The sequence below is a fragment of the Varanus komodoensis genome, unplaced genomic scaffold (genome assembly GCF_004798865.1).
Source record: "Varanus komodoensis strain SLA01 unplaced genomic scaffold, ASM479886v1 scaffold3, whole genome shotgun sequence".
Taxonomy (NCBI): Eukaryota; Metazoa; Chordata; class Lepidosauria; order Squamata; family Varanidae; genus Varanus; species Varanus komodoensis.
In genome coordinates, this window is record NW_025335761.1 from 46,274,238 (window position 1) to 46,298,073 (window position 23,836).

The 23,836-nt window shown below is 45.7% G+C and overlaps 1 protein-coding gene across 2 annotated transcripts in view; it reads left to right on the top strand.

Moving 5' to 3' along the window:
* Window positions 1-14,805: 14,805 nt before the first annotated feature.
* UNC79 (unc-79 homolog, NALCN channel complex subunit) overlaps window positions 14,806-23,836 on the top strand; it is a 157,606-nt gene continuing 148,575 nt past the window's right edge. For both annotated transcript variants that reach the window (XM_044436415.1, XM_044436416.1), the window contains exons 1-2: window positions 14,806-14,938; window positions 22,520-22,640. In XM_044436415.1, the coding sequence (XP_044292350.1) occupies window positions 14,917-14,938; window positions 22,520-22,640 (143 nt within the window). In that variant the 5' untranslated portion in view covers window positions 14,806-14,916. The remainder of the gene's footprint in view (window positions 14,939-22,519; window positions 22,641-23,836) is intronic.

Sequence of the window (23,836 nt, forward strand, 5' to 3'; positions counted from 1 at the left end):
GCATGGAAATACAAATGTGGGTATGTAGGCTGGCCGTGATCTTTGTTGAAAGGAGTGGAGGGTGGGGTGGGGAGTTGGGTACATTGTGTGCACATATAACCATTTAGGAAATACTTACTGCCATCCATGGGTCTCTGGGCTTAGCTGAAAGGACCTTTTTGTTGATCTTTTCAACCCGTGAGTGTGATATGGCTCTATCAGGCCCAGTGAAGGACTTATTAAACCCGTGGGAAGATTCCCAGAGATGTCCATCTCTTGAGCTTGAACTCTTCAATGCAGACAGCAAAGTAAGCCAGTGTTCATCAGATGACACCAAGGAGGTTTTGATAAGACACAAATAAAAAAGGCTCTGATCTTGCTGGCTCAATCATGCATGAACTGAGATATTCTGATTATGTGCATTGTAATCCCTTGGAGGTCAAAGGGAGGATTCATGTACTCCAAATTAATGAGCATTCCTAATTGCTTAGAAGTTTAGGGACACAGAAATACTTTTTCATGTCTCTCTCCCTATATCATACAGGAAATAACTTAATGAGATGTTGCCTGCTGTTTATTTTTTTTTAAGTGATGACAACAAGCAATGAGGCTGTGAGCTGATTGCCAAGTAAACAAGAGATGTAAACAGGCATGATGGGAATGGCAGGAGATGAAAATTTGGTTTAAAGAGAAAACACAGAGAAAGAAATGTTTACTATATCTGAGAAACTTAGAGCAGGCCGATGTTTATCTGGAGCTGGGGACTTCTGTTGTAAGTCAGAGCAGTTGTTTGAAATATGGATTGAAATTTAAGCAGGAATCCCATGCATATTTCTTGTTGGCTTGCCAGCAGTATTAAAAGTCATTAGGATAACACAGGCAGAGAAATGAGAGTGGTGTCTTCCATCAGCAGAGATCGGAATGTCCTGTCTGCCTTTCAGTTAAGATATCTGCTCTTCACTCACCGACTTCTGGATCCTCTTCTGAATTCTCTGCAGCAAACAAACCATAACAATTATATTTTCATTGCATGAAGGGCTAAGGAAGAGATGGTCTGGAAAGGCTGTCCAAAACACTGGCTGTAGTCCGATGGAGACGCACTTGGGTGTAATCTCCATTGAACACAGTAGGAATTATCTCTGAGCAAAGATGCAGAGAATTGCATAGACCAGCTTCTTGAAATGGCTCCTGCACTACAATGACTCAATGGGGGGGTTTGTACGTCAGGATAGCCCACCCTGATAATAAGCCATGCTGAGTTGATTGTTTTTAAACAAGCTATAGTACACACAACGGATGGCTTGGGTTGTTTACCTGCTCCTTTCACTTGAGTATTCCAGCTGCACTCCTTGGGGTGCTGCAACAGGACTGAGTTTCTCTCCCTGTGGCAATCATGCGACAATTTTTGGCTCATTGAAGATACCCCTGCCCTCCAACCTTTTTAATGGCCAACGACAGCCCCTGAAGCTCCCAAGTGGCACAATGGAGGATCGATCTCTGTTTGCCATGATTTTTCTTCTGAATTTTTTTGCACTCCAGATGGGCACTTTTTTCAATTTTAACAAATTATTTGTACTTGTACAAGTGCAGAAGTGTGCATTTTCATGAGTCTAAAACAGGAAATACTGCCTGGACACTGCTCTGGGGAAGGGTACCCACTGTCAAAATACAGCAGGTACCAGCCTTGACCCAAAAGATCTCCAAATGACAGGGGACTGGGTTGCTTTTCCCTAAGGACTGTCAAAAGCCAGGTTGTCAAAGGAATGCCAGAGCATCCATTATCTTTGTACATGAAAGAGGAAAGATAAAAGGGATCCTCATCTTTTCCTTTTTACCCTGATTGTACTCAAAGTCATGCACATTTTATAGTTACCCCCAAGACTGCAGCTGTTTGGGAAAGTGCAAATGGCATTCCATCCTTTTCAGGAAGGAGTTTTGACTCCCCCTGCATTTCTGAAGAGAGTTTTCACAGGAAATTGTTTAAAATTTTGGATTGTCATGTTGTCTGAACCAGCTCATCTGAACTGTCATTTATCACAGAAAGTTAGATCACAGAAAGTTAATTAAGATTGGTCTTATACCATAAACTTATGCTGATGCCTGAAAACAAAAGAAACCTAACCATCAAATAACAGATCTTTTCTATCTATTTAGGATTCTACATTTAACCTTATATTTAATGGTATTAAAATATAATTAAAATAGATATTATGGTAGATATACTTTTGAAATGCTGATTAGCTGTGAACATGCAGTAGCCTGCTGAGGGAGAGTGCTCTCGTTTATTCTGTATGGTCAAGTTCCTCCAAATCAGTAGTCTGTAATAAACTGATTAGATAATACTGGGGTAAAACAGTTTAATTTGTTGCCATAGAAATAAATGGAACCACATGATATCCCATGCTGATAATTACAACAAATCTAATGAATGCAAGATTAGTGCATTGAAGATCGCAAAACTGCATTTATGTACGGAATACAAGCACCCAGATCCCACTGGGAGCTATGGATGCGGTGAAACAGTTTTCTACCTGTGGTTTGCAGTTTATTGATTGTGGAATTTATTGATTGAGGAAGCAATCCCATGAGTTGCACACAACATCTGAGGGGTCATAGAATAGTTTAGATTCTTAGATCCATTATCTAGCCTTCCCCATACACACCCCTTGCACTTGGTGTGACAATGACTGTGCCGCCTGCTCCTCAAAGCTGGGAAAGAGGCCAGAATGTGCATTAATCTGGAAGCCTCCCCAGCTTCCTTTTCCTGAGTTGCCTCACCTAGATGGGCAAAAAAGCTCATCTAACAAAGGCAGAGCAGGAGGGGAGACACTGATCTCTGCTGTTCCCACTCTGCATTGAATGCTTTTAAACCTCCCAGTTTGGTAGCTTATAGGATTGTGTGCTTAAAATGCTTATGTCCTGCCTTTCTCTCCCACAATCCATTCAGTGCCTAGCCTAAAAGTAACAAACAAATGAAAGAGAATAATGCATTTAGCAACAAACAGTAAAATCAGGGGCTGTGTTACACTTGGGATTTGCCTGAGCTGGTATCAGTGTTTGAGGTGTGTTCCAAGCAAACCCTCCCTTGAGAGGCACACGTTCTGCTCTTTTGCTGTAGGTCTAACCTGCCTGCAATTGTCTTCTACTTCCTGTATCAAAACACTGAAAACGCCCTTGCAAGGAGTACCTTATTACATGAAATATAGAACATAGAATCTTAAACTGTAGCTTAAATATAATTACTTTACAAGTTAGATCTCAAGGCAATAAACCATAAATCATATACATTCAGACTTCCTGATCTTTAAGAGACCAAAGACCCCATGCCTTATAGAGCACAGGGGGTGGGGATTGGGATCATTGAGAGAAGACAGAATGGGGATCAGAACCACATTCAGAGAGAGAGAGAGAGAGCGCGCGCGCGCGCGCACAAGCATATACCTTTCCTGAAGTTTTGTCCAGTGAGGCCTGATGGTTGTTGTGTAGGCACAGGTAAGTGAGTTATGGGCTAGTTTCCATGTTGGAAACAAGCCCTTTTATATCTTTATATATTCATCTCTATTGTAACTTAAAGAGAAAAGAGAGGTCACTTGAATATGCAAGTAAATGCAAATATTTCATTACCTCTTTGTTATTGTTCTCACTGTGATGTGTCCCCTAGTTAGGCATCTCAATTCAAATTAAAATTTGTTAAACTATTCTTGATGAATTTATGTTTTCTGGATCTTTCTAAATTAATATCATCATCCCTGGAATATTTACCAAAATTCAGGTCTCTTTTTTTCCTGTATACTTGCCTAATCCCATCAAGACAGCTTGTCATTAATTTTATCTCTGGCACAACCCAATTGCAACTCCAGCATCTCCTTCTTTAGTATCAGAGTTCAACAGGATACCTTTTGACCATTCCCACACCGTGCTTCGCAACTCTTAGACCTTGATTAGATTTTTGTCTCTTGTCCCTGTGACACTTTTACACACTGAACCACAGTGAGGTAATTAATCATAAAAACCCTTCATAGCAGCTGCTTCACAGAATGCGAAGACTTGAGACTAGATCTCATGAATTCAAGTTACAGCAGGGTAGATTTTGGTTGAACATTAGGATAAATTCCTTAACAATAAGAGCAATGTGATAATGGTACCAGTTACCTTCATATCTGCATGAAGTGGGGAGGTGGACTTGGTTTCTTAGAAGGCCCTCCTCCCACTGTCTGATTATATGAAAACCACCAATGACGTAAGAGCAAAGCCCCAAGATGTAGCAGAGCAGACAATAAAGGAATAAAAAGCAGCAAATAAACAGCCAATATAAATTGAAAACTCTCTGTAGAAACAGTTTTTCATCTTCCCAGATGACTCTAAATTAAGAAGAAACCAGAAGAACCCCCTCAGGAGGGAATTCCACAGTCCTGACAATTGTTATTGTTCCTATTCTTGTTATTAATTACATTTATATAATCACCTTTTCTTCTAAAAGGCTGTCATGGTGATATAAAAGGTAAAGGTAAAGGTATCCCCTTGATGTTAAGTCCAGTCATGCCTGACTCTAGGGGGCGGTGCTCATCTCCGTTTCCTAGCCGAGGGAGCCTGCGTTTGTCCGCAGACAGTCTCTGTGGTCATGTGGCCGGCATGACTAAACACCGAAGTGCACGGAACGCTGTTACCTGCCCACCGAAGTGGTACCTTTTTATCTACTTGCATTTGCATGCTTTCAAACTGCAAGGTTGACAGGAGCTGGGACGGAGCTACGGGAACTCACCCTGTTGTGCAGATTCGAACCGGCGACCTTTCGATCAACCAGCCCAGCAGCCCAGCAGTTTAAACCACTGCATTAGCTTAAAACAGTAAAACCCTATAGTAATGAAATCAGGAATATTAAAAAAACCCATATATTTTAAAAGGGCTGAGTGGAAAAGATACATGTTTACACCTTTCTTTAAGTCAAGAGCATGGAAGCTGATATGCATTCTTGAGGGAGGGAGCTTCACAGTTGATTGGAACACGCCTTGGAGAATGAGCTATGTCAGAAGGTAGGTTCATACTGGACATGTTGGTCTTCCAGTTATTCTGATTCCACACCACTTAAGGGGTTAAAGTTAAAAACAGCACTTTGAATTGGGACTAGAAATTGGGCCTCAAAAATGGTGCGAAACCAGATTTGCATACAATACCAAACATGTGCTCTTTGGGGCTAGTCAGAGTTTCCAAACTCTCTTCAAAGGAATCCCCATGTACAGTCCATTGCATTAGCCCAATCTGGAAGCAACTAAGGCAGATATCAATGGCCAGATCCTTCTTGTCCAGGAAAGGGAACATCTGGAGCACCAGCTGAATGGTAAAAGCATCATCAGGCATTTGCTGCTGCCTGGATTTCCAAGAGTAGCACCAGATTCAGAAGCACCACCAAACTATGAACCTGCGTCTTATAGTGCGGTTCAACACCATCCAAAATGGGAATGGGTCCCCTTCCACATTCTGAGTGGAGCTGTTCTGGTAGAGACTGCTACTCAGGTAGGACATAATTTATTCACTTGAGTGAGAAGGCCAGCCATGGTCCTCCCTTAAATCCTAACATTTTTTTCTTTGAGTGTTGAGGCTTGGAGGAGTATCTATTCATCTCCATTGGAAACACCCGGTCTGTATTATTTCATTCTGAGTGAGGCATTAAAAAGAATTCGGTATTTTAAAAAATCTCAAGGACTTAGCCCCTTGGGCAAGGAATCAGGAACCCAGGAAGCTCTAACAGGTCATGACAGAGAACGACCTGTGCTGCCCGGGTCTGAGAACCAGTGTGGCACAGTGGCTAAAGGTGCAGGACTGGGACTTCGGCAATCTGCATTCTAATCCCTGCTCAGCCATGGAGTCCACTGGGTGACTTTGGGCCAGACACAGACTCAGCCCAGCCTACCTCACAGGGTTGTTGTTTGGGAATAAGATTGAGAGCAACAGGAAGAGAATGATACACACTGCTTTGAGTCAATAACAAACAAAAAGCTGGGATAGAAATCTGATAGATAAATAATGCCACCATCTAAGTGCCGAATACTCTGACAGCTGTTTAGTGGGCTGAGGCATTTGTAGGTAACAAATTACTCAGTGTGCTGTTTGGCCCATCACATTGTTCCTGACTTTGGCTGGACTAAATCTCAACATGGATGACTCTGGACTGAATCTATGCTGAATTACTGGACAGAGTAATTACTGAATTACTCTGCTGGAATTAACTGGATTTTGGACTGGACATCACTCTTTGGAAGAACCTACTCTGGTATTTACAAGCACCTTGACAATAGGGTCATTTCCTCATCCCCGTGGTTATCTGGACAATGAAATCATTGGCTGAGTTCCCAGCTAATTTGCAGGCCACTAATCGAAGCTGTCTATAAATCAGGACATGGAATTAGGAGACAGCAATGAAATGGCCATGTGTGCCAATAACACCAAATTGTTTAGGGTAGTTAAATCAGGAAGGGACTGTGAGGCATTCTAAAAGGATTGCTTCAAGAACAGACATTAAAATGGCAAATGTGGTTCAAGGTATACAAGTCTAAGGTGGGAAACACTGGGGCAAAAATCTCAGCTCCACATACATGGTAATGGGACCAGAACTGGCAGTCAATGGCAAAGAAAGAGATCCTGAGGATGTAATGGGCAGTCTGAAGAAGATGTCATCCCAGTGTGTGCCTAATGATGTGTGAGGAGCCCAGTTTGGGGCGGGAATCCATCAGATTTCATCAGCTGGGCTCCCAGACTCAGGTCCACTTTCTCTCTGCTTCAAGCCAAGCAGTCATGTGGACATCCAGCTGGAAGGGATTCCAAGCACGGCTGTGAGACCAGCTCGCACACTTGCTCCTCACCCCTCTTGTGTCTGCTGTGTAAGTGGTGCTTCACTTCTGCACATGCAACTTACAAGCTCTGCATACTTTGCACAAAGAACGGTCTGCTTCATGTACTTTGTGCCAGGAAGATGTGCACTTGCATTCCTGAGCATTTGCAGACTTGATCTTGGCTCAGCCTGCTCCCTGGCCAGGACCAAACACGGGAAAGAAGTCCAGAGACACAGGAGAGCTGGACCACAGGCAGATTGTTGCAACCCCGTGTGTGGCAGCTGTGGAATGGCAAGCTCTGCATCAGGCACAGTCAGGAAAGGATTTAAATAAAACTGCCTATATGATACTTCCCTTATACAAAGCTATAGTGTGATCACACTGAAACTGTTGCATACAATTCTGGACTCTGCGCCCAAAAAAAGATATGGTAGAGTTGAAAAACATGCAGAAAAAGGCAACTTAATGATCAAGAACGAAAGGTCATTGGGTCCTCCATGAAGCAGATTGGTGGAAGACTGAAGGCAGATAAAAGGAAGCATTCCTCCCATAGCCCATAGTTAAACTCTCACCAACACTGCCATCAACCTGCATCGGTTTGCCAGAAATTGACCCACATTCAGGTATTAAATGATTTAGTGGACAATCCATGCTGGTGCAAATGCTGGGAGCTGCAGGACATTTTCCTCTATGCAAACATGCACAGAATCCCAGCCTTAGACTGCAATGCAGCAGCACAGACGGCCACAAAGAATGTGATCAAAGGTCAGGGATTTGGGGAATTGTGGTTCAAACATCTGGAGGACACTGCATAGCGGCAATATTCCACGACCCCTGGCAGTGGTGTCTACTTCTGAGTAGACATAGAATTACGCTGTAAAGTTTTGAAAGGTAATTGAACATTATTGAATACATTTTTAAAAACAGGCCCATTTCGCAGGACAAATACTCCAATATAACCAAATTAAAAGGAAGGGTGGGGAGGAAAAGCAGTGGCGAGCAGGGAAGCCTTCGAGGAAGCATCGTCAGGAAGATTACGTCCATGTTGGGCAGGAGTAAGGTTTCCTTTTGAGCTCTGCCTTACATTGTTCAAAACCTGCTGGGCTTTGCATTCCGGTGGTAGGCATGGCAAAGGCCTGACAGTAGGTGGGGCTCGAGCCAAGACCCACGCGGGTGTGACTCCTAGCTTTGCTCAGTACGCAGCAGCAGACAGCAGTTGCAGCCACGCCAAAAAAGGGGGGGGGTATCCTGACATTCTTCTTCGCCATGGTTCAAGGTCCCTCCATCACCTCTGGAGTTGCTGGACAAAGCGGGATGGAGTTAATAATATGAAACAACTGCAGTGAGGGTGAAAGCTCCTGGAGAGTCCAGCTATGAAAGTGCGGCTTGAGGAGCCTGGATGTCCACATTTGGCCCATGGGTCGGTCTATTCCTACTCCCGACATAGCAGAGCATCACATCACCAGGGAAAAACACACAGAGAGAAATCCATGCATAAGATTAGTAAAATTCAGTTCCTTCGGGTTGTCCCAGGCAAAGCTCTCGCTGTTTGTCAACCTGCACTATTGTGAGAATATTGTCATTTGAAAAAAGCAAGTTGGCACGATGCAGTTAAAGCAATTAATCTTTCCCTTCCTCCCTACACAATCCAGCTGAAAGAGTGGAAAAATCCAGCACTCTCATCCTCAGTCTCTTGAGAAACGGAAGTGGAAAATTAAGCCAGTAGCAACATTTCTTGCCAGAGACAGACTGTTTTTGCAGATCTTCCAGATCTACTTTGCCAAGTTGCATCCAGAAAGTTTCCTCTTATCATTTAAAGCAAGTGTGAGTCATGCTTTGGTCTTTTCTATTTTTCATGACTGTCCTGTAAGCACTCTGAGGAACAGCCTCGGCAACACAGCAGTGGCCAAGTGCATGTAGCGATGCTGCTAGCTGCAAGGCCCGGGGGCTGCTGGTTGGTCCCAGTCGCCACCTTCTCTCTGCCCTAGTTGCCCCCAGCAAGGGCTTCAGCAGTGGACTGGCTTGCCATGCCCTGGGCTACCAGCAGAGGCTTCCAGGGTGCTGAGTCAAGAGACCCGCTGTGGTAAGATGCTTGGGCAGCAGTGAGGGGAGAATGCAGGGACCATCAGCCAGACAGCTGTGGAGCCGGAGGATCTCAAGAATAGGAGCGCCATGACTGGACAGCTGAAGATGCATTATGCAGCTGCTGAGGGTGGAGGGAAAACTCAAGTGCAAGTGACAGAGGGCAAAGAGACCTTCATGAGGACTGGCCCCTGCAGGACAAACGTATTCAAGATGGTGGGTCAAGCATATGGTTCATTCAGAATAAAGTCATGCTTCTTTAAATATTTACTGGATACAGAGCCCATGAATTTCAATAACCAGAATATAATACTGGGTACCAAGTTATACAAGGTGTGGAAGAAGTAGATAGAAAGGCCTTTTTCCCCCTTTTTCAAAATACTAACAGGGTCATATGTAAATCTGATTGGCCATTCAGGACAGATGAAAGGACAGAGTACATAGGTAAGCCTTGGGACTGGCTACGTCATGGCCAGCAATTGGGACGGCTTTTAAAGATATTGGATAAACTCAGGGGGGATAAGGCTATCAAAGGCTACTGGATGGCTTCATGCTGCCTCCAGTATCAGAGGCAGTTTTCCTATGTAGGTATGTATGTGCTGGGGCACATGGGTGCAAGGATGCTGTTGCACTTATGTCCTGCTTGTGAATTTCTTGTGGGCATCTGGCTGGACACTGTATGAACAGAGTGCTGGCCTGCATGGACACTTGGTCTAATCCAGCACAGCTCTTTGTTATGTTCTTGTATCTGATGTTGGCTCAAGCAGACTCTTCAAACACACACATTTCAATATCTGTGATTTATATTTATTCATTTTCAAATTTATAGGCCACTGAATATGGCACTCCAAGTCTCTCTAAGTGGTTACTAACATTAAAAATGGACCAGCAGTACAATTAGAAGTACTTGGAAAAGGGGGGAACATGTACATAGCAGAGTGAGCTCTTACAATCAGGTGTTAAAGTCAGGTTTCAAGATACCTTCAAAAGAGGACAGTTTTCACCTGGTCCCAAAATGATGTGCTAGGCAGACCTCTTTAGGAAGCCCATCCCAAAGGTGGGGGGCAGTCACTGAGAAGGCCCTCCTTCTCATTTCCTTCCCTTTTACTTCCTTTAGGGATTGCGCTTTCAGAAGGACCTCATGTCCAGATCTCAATGGGCAGGCAGGAGTATACTGGAAAAAGAAGTCCTTCAAGTAACCGGGTCCTAAACTGTTTAGGGCTTTGTATGTCAAACCAAGCACTTTAATTTGGGCCTGAACTTCAACTGGCAACCGGTGTAATTTATACAGAATAGGTGTTATGTAGGCATGCAAACTGATATATGGCACCAGATGCTCAGCCCTGTTTTGGACCAGTTGAAGTCTCCAGACCATCTCCAAAGGCAGCCCTACACAGAGCACATTATAGTAATCCAGTCAGGATGTTACCAGCATGTGAGTAACTATGGTCGGGCTCTGTCTATCCAGATTTGCGGCATAAAAGTGCCTGCTTTAGTCTTGGCCTTTGATGGTTTGTAGATGCTACTAAGTGTATCCCTCCTGAGTATCTGGGAGTTGATGGAAAAATCAATTAGCACAGTTCTGTGTGTGTCTACCCTGAAGTTAGCTGCATTGATTTTAATGAGGACGATGCCCAGATAAATGAGTATAGGAATCCTGGCTAAGACTGCAGTGCTGTAATTTATCTGGGAAAAAGTCCTATGGAGGTCAGTAGGACTCACTTCTGAGTAGACACGTGAAGGATCGCACTATATAGAGCCAAATGCGCATGTTGTGCTCAGTTTTGGGCCCCTCATTACAGAAAGGATATAGCCAGGTTGGAGTCAGTGCAGCGCAGGGCCACAAGGTTGGTGGCCGGTTTGCAGGGGGTGCGGTATGAGGCGAGACTGAGGGAACTGGGTCTCTTCAGCCTGGAGAAGAGGAGACTCAGAGGGGATATGTTGGCGACATACAGGTATGTGAGGGGATGTCACATGGAGGCGGGTAGAGACCTGTTCTCCCCTGCAGAGGAAGGCAGGACGCGCTCCAACGGAGCAAAGCTCAGGGAACCAAGGTTCCATTGGGATGCCAGGAAGCATTTCCTGACAGTCAGGACCCCGAGGGTGTGGAATGGGCTTACGTGAGAGGTCATTGAGGCCCCATCGGTGCGAGTGTTCAAGGACAGGCTGGACGTCCACATGGTGGGCATGTCATGAGCGGAGCCGGCTGGAGCTGGGGGTCAGACTAGATGGCCTGGGAGACCCCTTCTGACTTGTTCTGTTTCTATGTTTCTATGTTTGTGGCCAGTGGGCAATAAGAGAAGGAATGACATTTTCTAGTACTTGCTCCAAATCTTCTACATAATTTATTTTCTTGCATGAAGGAAAAGGCACAATGATCTCTCTCCAGCAGAAGTTTTTGTAGAAGTTCACTGAAGACAAAGCGACTAGGGAAGACAATGGAAAAAAATGACCTCTCCTTACCAGCAAGGAGACATGAGAAAAGTAATTCCCAGAACTCGGTGTTCCTGCATCTGCCGCAGAACGCCCAAGGACACCCAAGGATGTCAGACTAACCTGTTTTCTGTCATGGACGTTCACAAAATGTTTCTGCAGACATGTGACGTGCCTTAGCTTCCCAGCTGGACTGTGCCTGCACATTTGCTCAAAGTGTTCTTGATCAGCTGCTGTCCCACAACCTCCACTGCCCCCTTGAAATAAATCGGATGAAAACGTCCATCATTCCCAGCCAACAGGGACATTTCATATTGGCAATGCAGGCCAGGGATGAATGGAACTGTGGCCAGAAAGGTCCCTTGTGATTGTGACATTTCACCTTTACTCAGAAGGGTTTCAGTCATGATACTGACAGGCAATTTGATATTCCCTCATGTTGAAATCAGTCCTTTGTCCATCAGCTTCTTGTAAGACACTCAAGATATTAAGTCTGTAATACTGTGCACAAACTTACTTGGTAATAAACACCATTAAATCCCGTGGGACTTACTTCAGAAAAAATGGGCAGAAGATGGGGCTGTGTTGCGTTGTCTTTTGCGTTGCAGCTCCCAGGATTCCTGTCTTTGGTTATACTAGTTGGGGCTGATGGTAGTTAAAGTCTAAGCTGAGGGTATCCAGCTGGGGAAGGCAAGGGTGGGCAGAAAGTTGATCTCCAGATGTTCTGGACTTCATAGAATCATAGAATGGTAGAGTTGGAAAGGGCCATGAAGCCATTGGGTCCAACCCCTGCTGTTGCGGGACACCAAGTCACACTATCCCACTCAGATTACTGTCCAGTTTCTTTTTGAATGTCTCTAGTGTGGGAGATGTGAGCTTAAGTGGACTTAGGGGAAGGTGGAGGACAGGAAGGCCTGGAGGAATGTTGTCCATGGGGTCGCAAAGGGTCAGACACGATTTCGCAACTAGCAACAACAACAACAAAGTGTGGGAGAGCCCACCACCTCTCCAGGCAGCTGGTTCCACTGTCATATTGCTCTGACAATGAGGAAGCTTTTCCTGATGTCCAGACCGAACCTGGGTTATCACAACTTGAAATTATTATTCTGTGTCCTACACTCTGGCATCATCAAGAAGAGATCTTGATCTTCCTCTTTGTGACAGCCTTTGAGGTACTTATAGAATGATATCATGTCCCCTCTCAGTTTTCTCTTCTTAAGGCTGAATATGCCCAGTTCTCTCAGTCTCTCCACATAGGGCAGTGTTTCCAAATTCTGGATCATTTTTGTTGCCCTCCTCTGGATCCTTTCTAATTTCTCTACATCTTTCCTAAATCTTGGTGCCCAGAACTGGACACAGTATTCCAGATGAAGTCTGACTGGTGAAGAGTATAGAGGAACTACTACTTCTCATGATTTGGAAGTAAAACTTCTGTTAATGCATCCTAAAACAGCATTTTCCCTTTTGGCAGTTGCATCACAATGTTGGCTCATGTTTAGCCTATTGTTCACAATTACTCCGAGATCTTTTTCTTTTTCAGTTCTGTTGAGCCACGTATTCCCCATCTTGTATCAATGCATTTGGTTTCTTTTTCCTAGGTCAGGGACTTGGCACTTGTCCTTACTGAGTCTCATTCTGCTGCCTTCAGCCCAGCATTCAAGTTTATCGAGATTGCCCTTGAGCTTCATCTTGTCTTCTGGATGTTTGCTATTCCATCCAGTTTTGTATCATCTGCAAATTGATTATTTTCCTTGTACTTCCTCATCTAAATCATTAATAAAGATGTTGGAGAGCACTGGGCCCAGGACTGAATCCTGTGGCACCCCACTGGTTACCTTCATCCAATCTGAGAAGGTGCCATTGATTAGCATTCTTTGTGTCCGATTAGCAGCCAGTTTTGGATCCACCTAATGCAGGTGGTGCAGTGGTTTAAACTGCTGTGCTGCTGGGCTGGGTGATCAAAAGGTCACCGGTTCGAATTTGCAAAATGGGGTGAATTCCCCTGCCAACCTTGCAGTTCTAAAGCACGCAAATGCAAGTAGATAAAAAGGTACCACTTCGGTGGGAAGTTAACAGTGTTCCTTGCATTCCACTGCACCATCCCATCTATGCTCCCCAGCAACTGGGGTACATAGGCATACTTTGATCAGCGAATAACCATTAGGACTAGTAGCCACGGATAGCCAGATCCTCCACGAATTTTATTTATTTTTCGATTTATATCCTGCCTTTTTCCTACAAAGGGCTCAAGGCAGCTTACATCATTCTCCTCCTCCATCTTATCCCCACAACAACCCTGTGAGGTAGGTTGGGCTGAGAGTCTGTGACTGGCCCAAAGTCACCCAGTTGGCTCCATGGCTGAGCGCGGACTAGAACCCAGATCGCCTGAGTCCCAGTCCCATGCTCTTAACCACTACACCACACTGGCTCTCAGAATTCATCTAACCCCCCTTTAAAGCTATCCATGTTGCAACCTTCCGTCCATCCTGCGGTAGCTAACTCCACACTTGAACGGTGCACAGTGTTGAGGAGTTGTTCCTTTGATCGGTCCTGAATTTCCCACCAATCAGCTTCATGGGCCCCAGTGTGGGGCGAGAGGGGGGGAAGAAAAACGCCTCCCTGTCCCCTTTATCCACTCCATGCTTCATTTGCCTCGTTCACGTCCCCCATCACTCCTCATCTCTAAGCAAGCACCCCTGGATGCCGTAACCCTTGCTCCCGCCCCTTCATCATTTTAAATGCCCTCCTCTTTTGTGTGGAGAGAGATCTAAACAAAAGGAAACGAACGAAACCCCAAACCCTTTACACACTAATCACTGCGCTCTGCCATTCCAAGCACACTTCCTTGGGAAGGATTCCCATGGGATGTGGGGCGCAATCCCATGCACATTCGGAGAGAAGAAAGCCCCGCCGCCCCCAGCTTGCCCCACCCAGGCGTTATTTTCCCTGTGTAATGCCCAGGACTAGGCGCTCAGCGGCTTCCCATTCAGAAACTCTCCGCCACGCCGAGCGCGGTGGGCTTCCCCTTTAAAAGGCCGGCCGCGCGCAGACGCCCATCTTCATGAATGGGCCGTCGCCGCCCCCCGCCCGCCCCACCTTTCTCTGTGGCCTGATCTCATTCTGCGCGGAGGCGCGCGCGCGCGCGCGCGGCGTGTTTGTGTGTGTGTGTGGGGGGGGGGTCGCCTTTCCCAGGCGTTTACACGGGGAGCTGAATGGTTTCTTCGGGGCGGGCTGCTAGTTGCCCCCCTTGATCGCCGGGGGCCGGCGACGGGGAGGAGCGAGTGGCGCATCCGAGCTCGGCTTCTGCAGCTCCCGCGAAGCCACCTCCTCGTGGAGGGGCTGCCTTCGGCTTTCCTCCCCCCGCCCTCCCCAGCTTTGCAGTTTGCCGCTTGCAGCAGCGGCGATGGTAAAGGGACAGGAGCGGGAAGGAGGCAGCTCGGGCCAGAATCGGGCTCCTTCGGCGTCTCCGCCTCCCGAGGAGATCGTCGCTCGCCGCTAGCCGAGGAAGAGGAGGAGGAGATCGGACGCCGTCAGTATTGGGACCAGCAAACATTCCCCCACCCCTACGGCCACCCTTTCGAGGCCCGGCGTCATGTCGACTAAAGCGGAGCAGTGTGAGTAGCAAAGCCGCGCCGAGCCCGGCCCGGCTGGGGTGGGATGGGGGACGGCTTAGGGGACCTCAAAGAGCCGAAGCTAGAGCGAAGCGGGAGAAGCAACGTGGGCGCGCTCCGGGGCGGGGATGCACGGATGGCGGGCGGGCGGGCGGGCGGGCGGGCGAGCTCCAGGCACTGTCCGTGGTGCTGGATGCGGCAAGAGGCTTTCACCCCTCCTACCCGCTCGGCTTACCCGATACAGCAGGACAGAAGAGGGCCCGATGAGATCCGAGGGCATCGAAGAGCCCGACTGGTTGTAAACCGCGCAGAGGTTCTTGCAAGCCTCTCTGAAAGCTTCGACTTGCATCGAAGCAAAATATCATCAGTAACAACCAAGCACTTTGGTTACGAGGAATCTGAATCTCCGCCCTCTGTCTGTCTGTCCGTCTGTCTCGGGTATTCTGCGACCATTGGCCCTGCAACCCTTAGAAATAAAGCTGCACATCACTGCACAACACAATGTCCCCTCTCTTGGCAGTAGGGTTGGGAAATCCTGTTCTCCAGATGTTGTTGGACTCCAGTTCCCATCAGGCAGGCACATGGCTGGGGGAGGGGAATGAGGGGAGTTGTAGCCCTATAGCCTCTTCAGGGCCACTGGTTCCCTACTGCTGATTTACAGGAAGTGGCGGGGAGCTTTTCCACCTCCACATCACAGCCAGAGGAGAGGCAGGCAGGGAGGGGGGTTAAGGGCCTAGCTTTGTGTATTTTGTTATAGTCCATTGCCAGGTTACAGGCAATTTTCAGGCTGGGTTATTTTTGTTATCTTATCACAATGTATTGGAGGACTTTAAAAAATAAATTTTGTGAACCTTCAAGACCAGTTCTTGTCTTCCTCTTGCATTCATTCTCTCCCTACTATATTAGGCTGGATAAAATCGACTTCCTCTATGGCTTTGCAGATTACCAATGAAATAATATTTACATGCTAAGATAGCTGAAGACGTGGCTTAAAGAGGAAGGGGAGGATTGGCCAGATGCATACATAAAGGAATGTTGTTTCTAAGACACCCTATCAAGTCACTGTGATATACAGTCAGCTGACAACTGTTCTAGCTTGATTGAGCAACACTGAATGAAGAGATATTGCACAACCACCTAATTGCAGGGTATCCTGGGATACACTATAGACCAATACCTACCCCTGATAGGCACTGATATTTTATAACCCAAGCATGCACAACTCATTCTTGCTGTTTTCAAAATTTCCAAGAAAAAGATCCCTTGCAAGCTAAACCAATTCCAGAATTGTTCCATAATTTTTAGACTGAGCATTAAGAAGATCAATCTTGCTGAAGTTTAAGGCCAGGTCCTCTTGCCCAACCCTTGATGGGGTGGATGCTCTCTCCCCACTTGATTAATGCAGAAAGTTATCCACTAATAGTCATGCTTGCACTTTATAAGAAGAAAAACTCATTAATCATAGAACTGTAGAACCATAGAGATGGGAGGGAGCTAATTTTTAGTCCAGTCTGCAACCCAAACCAAAAATAGGAAGGTCATATCTAAGGTTTCTCAGCAGGTACCTCTACACTACTTTCTTGGAAGTTTTCCGTGAGTGAAATCTATTGAATCCTGGTTACTCCAAGGAAGGTATATCGCAGCTCACTCCAACTTGAAGTATAGTCTAAAACATGTTGCTGCAGTAGGGCTTGGGTAATCAAAACTATCCACTGATTAGAGCAGACACCACTGAATGCTAGTGGCTCCCAAGTCAGTGGGATAGCTGGGTTTTGATCTGAATTTAAAGGAGTTATCCATGGTTCCAGACCTGGCTTGGGGATACAGTTCAGCACCATGAGCAGCTTCTTTATCAGATTAAAACCCACCTGTCCACCACCATTGCAGCCACCAGCTTCCACCAGCAGATGTGCTGGGAAAATATGCATTATTGAACTAACTACAGCAGTGAGGGTTATGTTTACAGATTGTCTACAAAAGATCAGACAAACTGTAGCTGTTCCTTCCTGCTTTTCATTTTCTGAAAGCACAAGATTTTACTTCCTTTTTTTACTCAATATAATTCTTCAGAAACTTTTCTTCCACTAGTGTTATGCCACTGGAATGCAACAAAAAGGACATCAGGGCCACTGGTAATAGTTTTACCAAGTCTTTTAAGTGGAGATATTTTATCCATTATCAGTTCCTCATGAGACCAAATGATTGCAAGCTAACTTGTACCTGCAGCAAGAAGAACTCAACAGAAGTATTTATCCCAGCAAAGGGCCAGAAAGATTGATTAGAAAATACATTATTTTGAAAAAGTGAATAGCAGGAATACAGGACTTGACCCAGATTAGGGCACTGGTGCGGGTGATTCTTTAATCCTTCATCCTCATCAGGATGCTCCCACCCTGTACCTGCTGCTTGTGTTCGGGAAGGAAAACTCATCATGCAAGTCTTCTTCCAATGCGAATAGCAGAGCTAGAAGCCTTGATCCAGACTGGATTTGCAATGAGGGTTAACATGTTAAGACTGCACTTGATCATGACTGGGCCTCTCATGTTAGTCTTGAAATAGCAATATGCTGCATGGAAGTTGCTTCCATCTAGTTTGGCCCTCATATGGGGTTTTTGTAAGGTAGGGGCAGAGAAAGATGGAGGCAGACAAGAATCCACTGAGGAGTCTTTCTACCAGGCTATGATGGAACAGGAGGATTTGCACTGGAGGTGGCTGGGGAAGAGCAATGGATCAGGACTGAGCAATAAGATAGACAGGAGCCTAATGGATGCCAGCCCGGTGCAAACAAAATACATATTCCCTCGATTAACTCAGAAGTGCCACTTAAGGGGAATCCAGCAAAGCTGGAGGCTATACAGGCTCAGATAGGATCCTTGGATGTATTTTTGTCCCTGAAATGGAAATGAGCCAGTTCCCAAACGACCTGGCATCTGGTGACTCCCACTGATGGGAGTGTCAGGTCTTGTGCAAATTGGGTCATGACTCATCACACAGCAGCTCACATGGTTTGCTTTCTGCCTTGTAGTGGTGGGTGTGTGGCACCCAGCTCTTGAGCAGCGCGTTCAGGCATAAGGTGACTGTTCAGTAGCACCAGGCTAAAGAGGCATGTGGGTCCTGCACTGCATATGAAACTCACCATGGAACCTGAGCTTAAGGCCCCCCATCCTTATATGATGCTTATTTATCCTCCTGCTCCCCAAAGCTCAGGCAAACAAACAATTTTTATAATACATTAAATGCACAAATACATTAACATAGGTCTGCATCAAAAATATTCCTTCATTTATAAGCACCAGCTACATGACCATTCCAGAAGAAATGTTGTGAATCTCCTCTGGAAGTTGTTCAAGCCTTGGCTTTGGGCCTCCTTTGAAGGAGGGGTGTTTCAGTATCTTCTTGCAAAGATGTCTCAGTGTCTCCTTGCAAAGATAATCAGAGTTGGCAGCTCTTGTGAAAAACCTGAATTCACCTGCTCATGAATTACCATTCTACATTCCCCAAGGTGATTCCCCCGCATCATGAAGTGAGGAGGAAATAGAGTGAAGGCTGCGATTTGGGGGTGGGGGTGGCCTGTGTCATCCTGAAAACGGACACACCTGGCTTTTGTAGAGAAGCACTCCACGCTGTAACAGTGTGTTGCCGGACTCACTTTGGCTGGATCAAAAGCAGGCAGCATAGGCTGACAGAAGAGGCAGCTTAGGTTGAATAGACAACTGACCTGACAGCAGCCATGATTGTGAGAGTAAGTTTGCATGCGATCCCCACACTAATGCCTTCCTTTGAGTTGACATTTCTCTGTTCTGCAGCCAGGCAAAAATCCACCCCTTTGCACCCCTCGGGGGGAGACCTGGATTACATGGAGTAAGTGCAAGTAGCAAGCCCTGAGAACATCCCAAATCCCCTTTTCATCCCAACAGCCAGCCCTAAGAGGTAGCAGGTGACCAAGCCCTGCCAAGAGTGTGTTTCGGCTTAATTACTGCTTCCCCTTCCGTCTCTCTATGGCACAAAGTGAAACTTCTCTTTCTCACACAACAACTGTTGCACATGAATAAAAAAAGAGACCTGCTGCCAAGGCTTGCTCCTACCGGTAGCCACTGTGACCAGGATCCAGGAGGAATTTCAGTAGCATTGAGAGGCAACTGGTTCATGCTTGCATAGAAATGTTTAATAATAATAATAATAATAACAATAATAATAAATAGCTTGAAGTGTGGACCTTTCTGCCTATTTCTGCCCTAGTGTCCTTGGCCTCCCAATCAGCTGGTGGCTGCCCAATGGTGCCCATTTAAGGCATTCAGGCAGTTTTGGGACGTCCACCCTCACCACCTGGTATGCTGTACCTGGAGAGGAGGAAGACAAGGAGCAAAGCTGCTCCTTGCTTCCTGCTCTGGCTTTATCAATGGTTCATTTTACCTTCCTTTCAGTGCCATTTTAATGGAGAAATATTTTACCTTCAGCCAAGTAATAGTTCATTGCCATATTCTGTTTAAAATCCATTCCATTCTGACCACACGGAGCCCTCTCAGTGATAAACAAATTACTGAGCTATATGGAAGAAAATACAGAAGATGAACTGTACGAGTCACTGTTTTTGTCATGCCTGTGCATGCCAGCCAGAAAAATCTGGGAAAGGACTTGATTTCTTTAGACATTTTCCTCATTGAGGAAAGCACCATTCCCTTTACAATTCTTGTTCATTGTATAATGGCTATACAGTTTCTTTGATACCCTTTTTGACTTGCAGAAGCCATGGATAAGGTTAAAATATTGGTTTTCATATATTGAGAAGTAAGTTTCATATTAAAATAGCTTTGCTTTGGTTGTATGCCTTCTTATGGTTTATGATATTTTAAAATCCACTGTGATGGGTATCTTTGTAATGGCTGATAGTTGAAATACTTGTTGTAATCAGATTTAGTTAGGGTGGCAGACTCATAGAAATCAATAAGATATAAATTAGTATGAGTAGCATACATCTAGTTGATTTCAGTGGTTTTATTCATGTATGACTAAGTCTGAATTCATGCCAATAAATTGTTTAACCACTGGCCTTTAGGAATTTGCTTATTTTTAAAAAATTCTGCTCTTCCTTTCAATACCAAATTCTCAAGCTTGTCCAACTTAGGGTTTAATTTTATGTCTGTGGAGACAAAATCAAACTTGCCAGCATTCCTTCAGCCAGGGATGCTGGCTGGAGCATTCTGGAAAGAGTTTTCCTGTCTAAATAGGCATAGGAATGCACCCTGAAGAATCAACATTAAATGCAATAAAAATAAACAACAGCTAAAGGCAGCAGTAAAGTCAGCAAATGCCCATCTAGTGTGTCCATTCAGTGTTACCTGCAAGATATGGTCACCTGTCAGGTATGCACACCTGTATTAGTAATCAGTGCACCAAGTGCTAAATGTGGGAAAGCCTTATCACTGATTAAGTGTGCAATCCTATAATTGCACCTTTGGTTCCCAGAATCCCTGAACTCAAAGGCTTCTGATGATCCAGTGTGAGACAGGAAGAATGGCAAGAGCAATCTTTGCTTCCCTGACCTTCTGTCCTACATATTTTGCTAGATGCACTTTTTTCCATCTTGTGATGGCACTTTGGAGAGAGATGAAAGGAGACTGGAAGCAGCTCAGGGTAGCTCATATCTTGGCCTCTCTGGGCTTCTCCTCTTCCCCCAGAGCTCTTCTTCCATTTCTGAGATGAGTTTTTGAACTTTGGAAGGCAGCCAGCATAGCTCTTTGTGTATCAGCTGTGAGGAGGTGGGGGAGAAAGGCTTAGATTTTCAACACCTCCTTCTGAGGTTCCAGCACTATCTTTAACTCCAGTGCCGGGAATGTCTGGATCGTTCCTGTAGGCCCTCAGTCTTTACCATGTGTTAGAACGCACCCAAACACCAAGGTCTCCTAAACACAGAGGACTGAGCAAAACCATCAACAGCTTCACAAATTGGTCTTCTGCACTGGGGCCCTTAAATCTGTTATGTGTGGTAACCATACCAGAGGGTCGGACAGTCACATGTTCTCAGATGGGGCCAAAATATGTCAGTGTGAGATGTATGAGCAGATACCTATTATGGCAAGGGTGGGCAACTTGTAGGCCAAAGCTTCTGCCCTTCCCTAGCTGCAACCAGCATGGCCACTGGTGAGGGACGATGAGAGTCATTGACTGAAATATCGGGGGGCCACAACTTGCCCGTCCCTGCTCTTTGGCTCCCACAGCCCTCATCTGCTTGTTCGCACCTCAGTTATTTGTCAGTGAGCACTGTGAGGATGTAGCTGAGCTCACACTGCTATTTAAAGCTTTTCTGTACCATCCCAAGCAAGATTCCTCCAGAGCAGAAGCTATGTATCCTAATGACCCATGTCATCCCAGGGTGCAATCTGATGCAAGTTTCGGTTGAAAAACGGCCTACAGCTTCCAGCCAGCCCAACTGTAACAGTAGAATCTATGCAAGTTTAGCTAGAAAAAGGGGGCTGCGACGCTCAGCGTGGCGTCATCAGTCATGGAATTCACCACTGACCATACATAAGTCACTGGCTGAGTTTGCCTGATTACTGGCTACAGTTTAATTACTGGCCTCAGTGGTTTCTCTTCCCTGCCCCCATGTGAGCTGGCTGCACACTGCCTGATTTACCTAATTTGCATGACATCCAAGGCATATGATGGGGGACCCTCCATGTTTTGAAGCCACCACCCAGTGTGTCCCTTGCTGAGTCCAGATGACATGGCAGGCCATATGCCTTGAGGGTAATTAGGCAAATCACAGAGGGAGCAATTGGCTCGTGTGGGGTGGGGCAAAGAAGCCAGTATAGCCTCCCCCACCCCCCAGTAATTGTGCTGATTCTTCTCTGAATCCAGCCTATCCGCCCAAGGTTGGTTCCTCAGATCTGGTAAGCAAGGATGCTGCCGCACAGAGGCAATAGGCCTGGTCCATATCAGGTACAAGAGCTAGAACAGAAGCTCTGTAGGGCTCCGAGGTGAGAGAGACAGGCTACCCAAGAGAGACCCATGGGGAGTTGTGGTAAAGGTCAGCCAGAGACAGAGAGGTTTTATGCCAGCACAGGCAGAGCTCTCTTCTCCAATCTTCACTGGTCTACAAGAAAGAATTGGTGCCTTCTCCTGCAGAATAGACTGTAAAGTAGGCCTCTGATCCTGTGCTCTCCTTGCACCCAAGTGAATACATCTCCTCTGATTCTGTATTCCTCAGCCAGCTTGCCTGATGGGACATGCTGGGAGTTACTGGCCCTTTTTTCTGCCTAAATTTGCATAGGATTCACCTGAAATATGCTAGATTTTGGCCTTAGTGCCAGTATCAAGAAGCATGCATAAATCTGTTGAATTCAGTGGGGTTAGGCATGTTTGAGGGTCCAGCTCATATTCCCTTCACCTTCTCATCAATGTGCAAGTGTTATTAAGCAAAACAGAAAGCAAAAACCTGTGGGAGAGCCATGATCACAGAGCAGACCTAGTTTGGACATAACTCTGCTGGACTGTAGGAAAACTGCAATTTTCTAGTCACCAGAACTGATCTAAAATATTCTTTTCTTCCTCCTGCTTTCTTGTCTTCGATGTGGCGAAATCCAGTTGCTTCCAAGATCCGGTACTTGCAAGAATACCATAACCGTGTCCTTCACAACATTTACCCCGTCCCCTCTGGAACTGACATTGCAAACACTCTGAAATACTTTTCTCAGACGTTACTAAGGTAAGCTTTAAATTATGCTGTCAAAGAAAAACAGAAAGAAATAGGTTAAGTAATGTGTATGGATAGCTTATTGACAAAAGGAACGGTGTTCTGCAGAAGGGTCAGAGCTCAGTGAAATGTAAGATCTAGAACTCCTAATTAATTCCAGCAGTGGCTGCCCAGGCTGGATCTACATGGGTTGCAGAAGGAGGTGGGTATGGGTCCCAGGCCGTAAAGACAGCAGCTCCCCGCTAAATATCTCCCTGCAAATGGAAACCTTAGGGAGAAAGGGTGTAACCCAACCATTTGCCTCCTATGCTGCTTTTCTACCTGCAGGAAATTATCACTGCACCAGAACATGCAGAACTGTGATCACTCACATGTGGTCCATTCAACCTGCTCTAGCTTTGGACTGTCTTATTCTGCTCCATTGCGTAGACTGGGCCTTGGTCTGCCAGCTGAACTGCTTGCTGACTACTGACTGGTTCCAAAGAAGAGCTTGGTGGGCTGTGCTCAGCTCTAGGAAATGTTAAAGGTTTGCCCAAAACAATCTGGCTGACCCAGCTCAGGATTAGAGGGCCCACAGCAGGTCTTTCCCTGACAGAATGACTCTGAGTTTCTAAATAAAAATCAGGTGTCCCAAACATGTGGCTGGTCTTCTGATCAAAATGTCTATTTGTGCCATTAAGCCAATAGGACTTAGTCCCTGAAAGGCAACAATCTTGATCCCTTTATTTTGTGAGTGGTCTCATAAAATCTGAGAGTTTCTAGAAATGAAGTTCACATTTGGATCCTGTCTGAGGTTTGCTCTGGACTAAGGATTTGGTTCAGTTCCACACAGTAAACAGGAAGCTCAATTGCCACATAGATGTTAATTTCCAGATTCCTAGATACCAGAACCCAAATAATCCCAGCCATCAAATTGCCTTGTATCCCTTTTCACAGTAAGGGTGATATTGTTCCCAGGATTTCCAGGTTTTTATTACATGCTGCTCCAGTGCTGTTAAGAGCAGCTTGACCTGTCAAGATTAGCAGATGATCAAGTTTCCTCCATGTTGTGAGAAGCCTCACCAACCAATTGCTGCAAATCACACTGGTGTAAAAGGCACAAAAGCAAATTAGATTTTTCTTCTTGTCAATTGGAAGCCTTTGTGGGGCAACCTGTCAGCCTTTCTTGTGAGGAAATGTAGAATGTTATATACAAGAGGAAGGGCAAA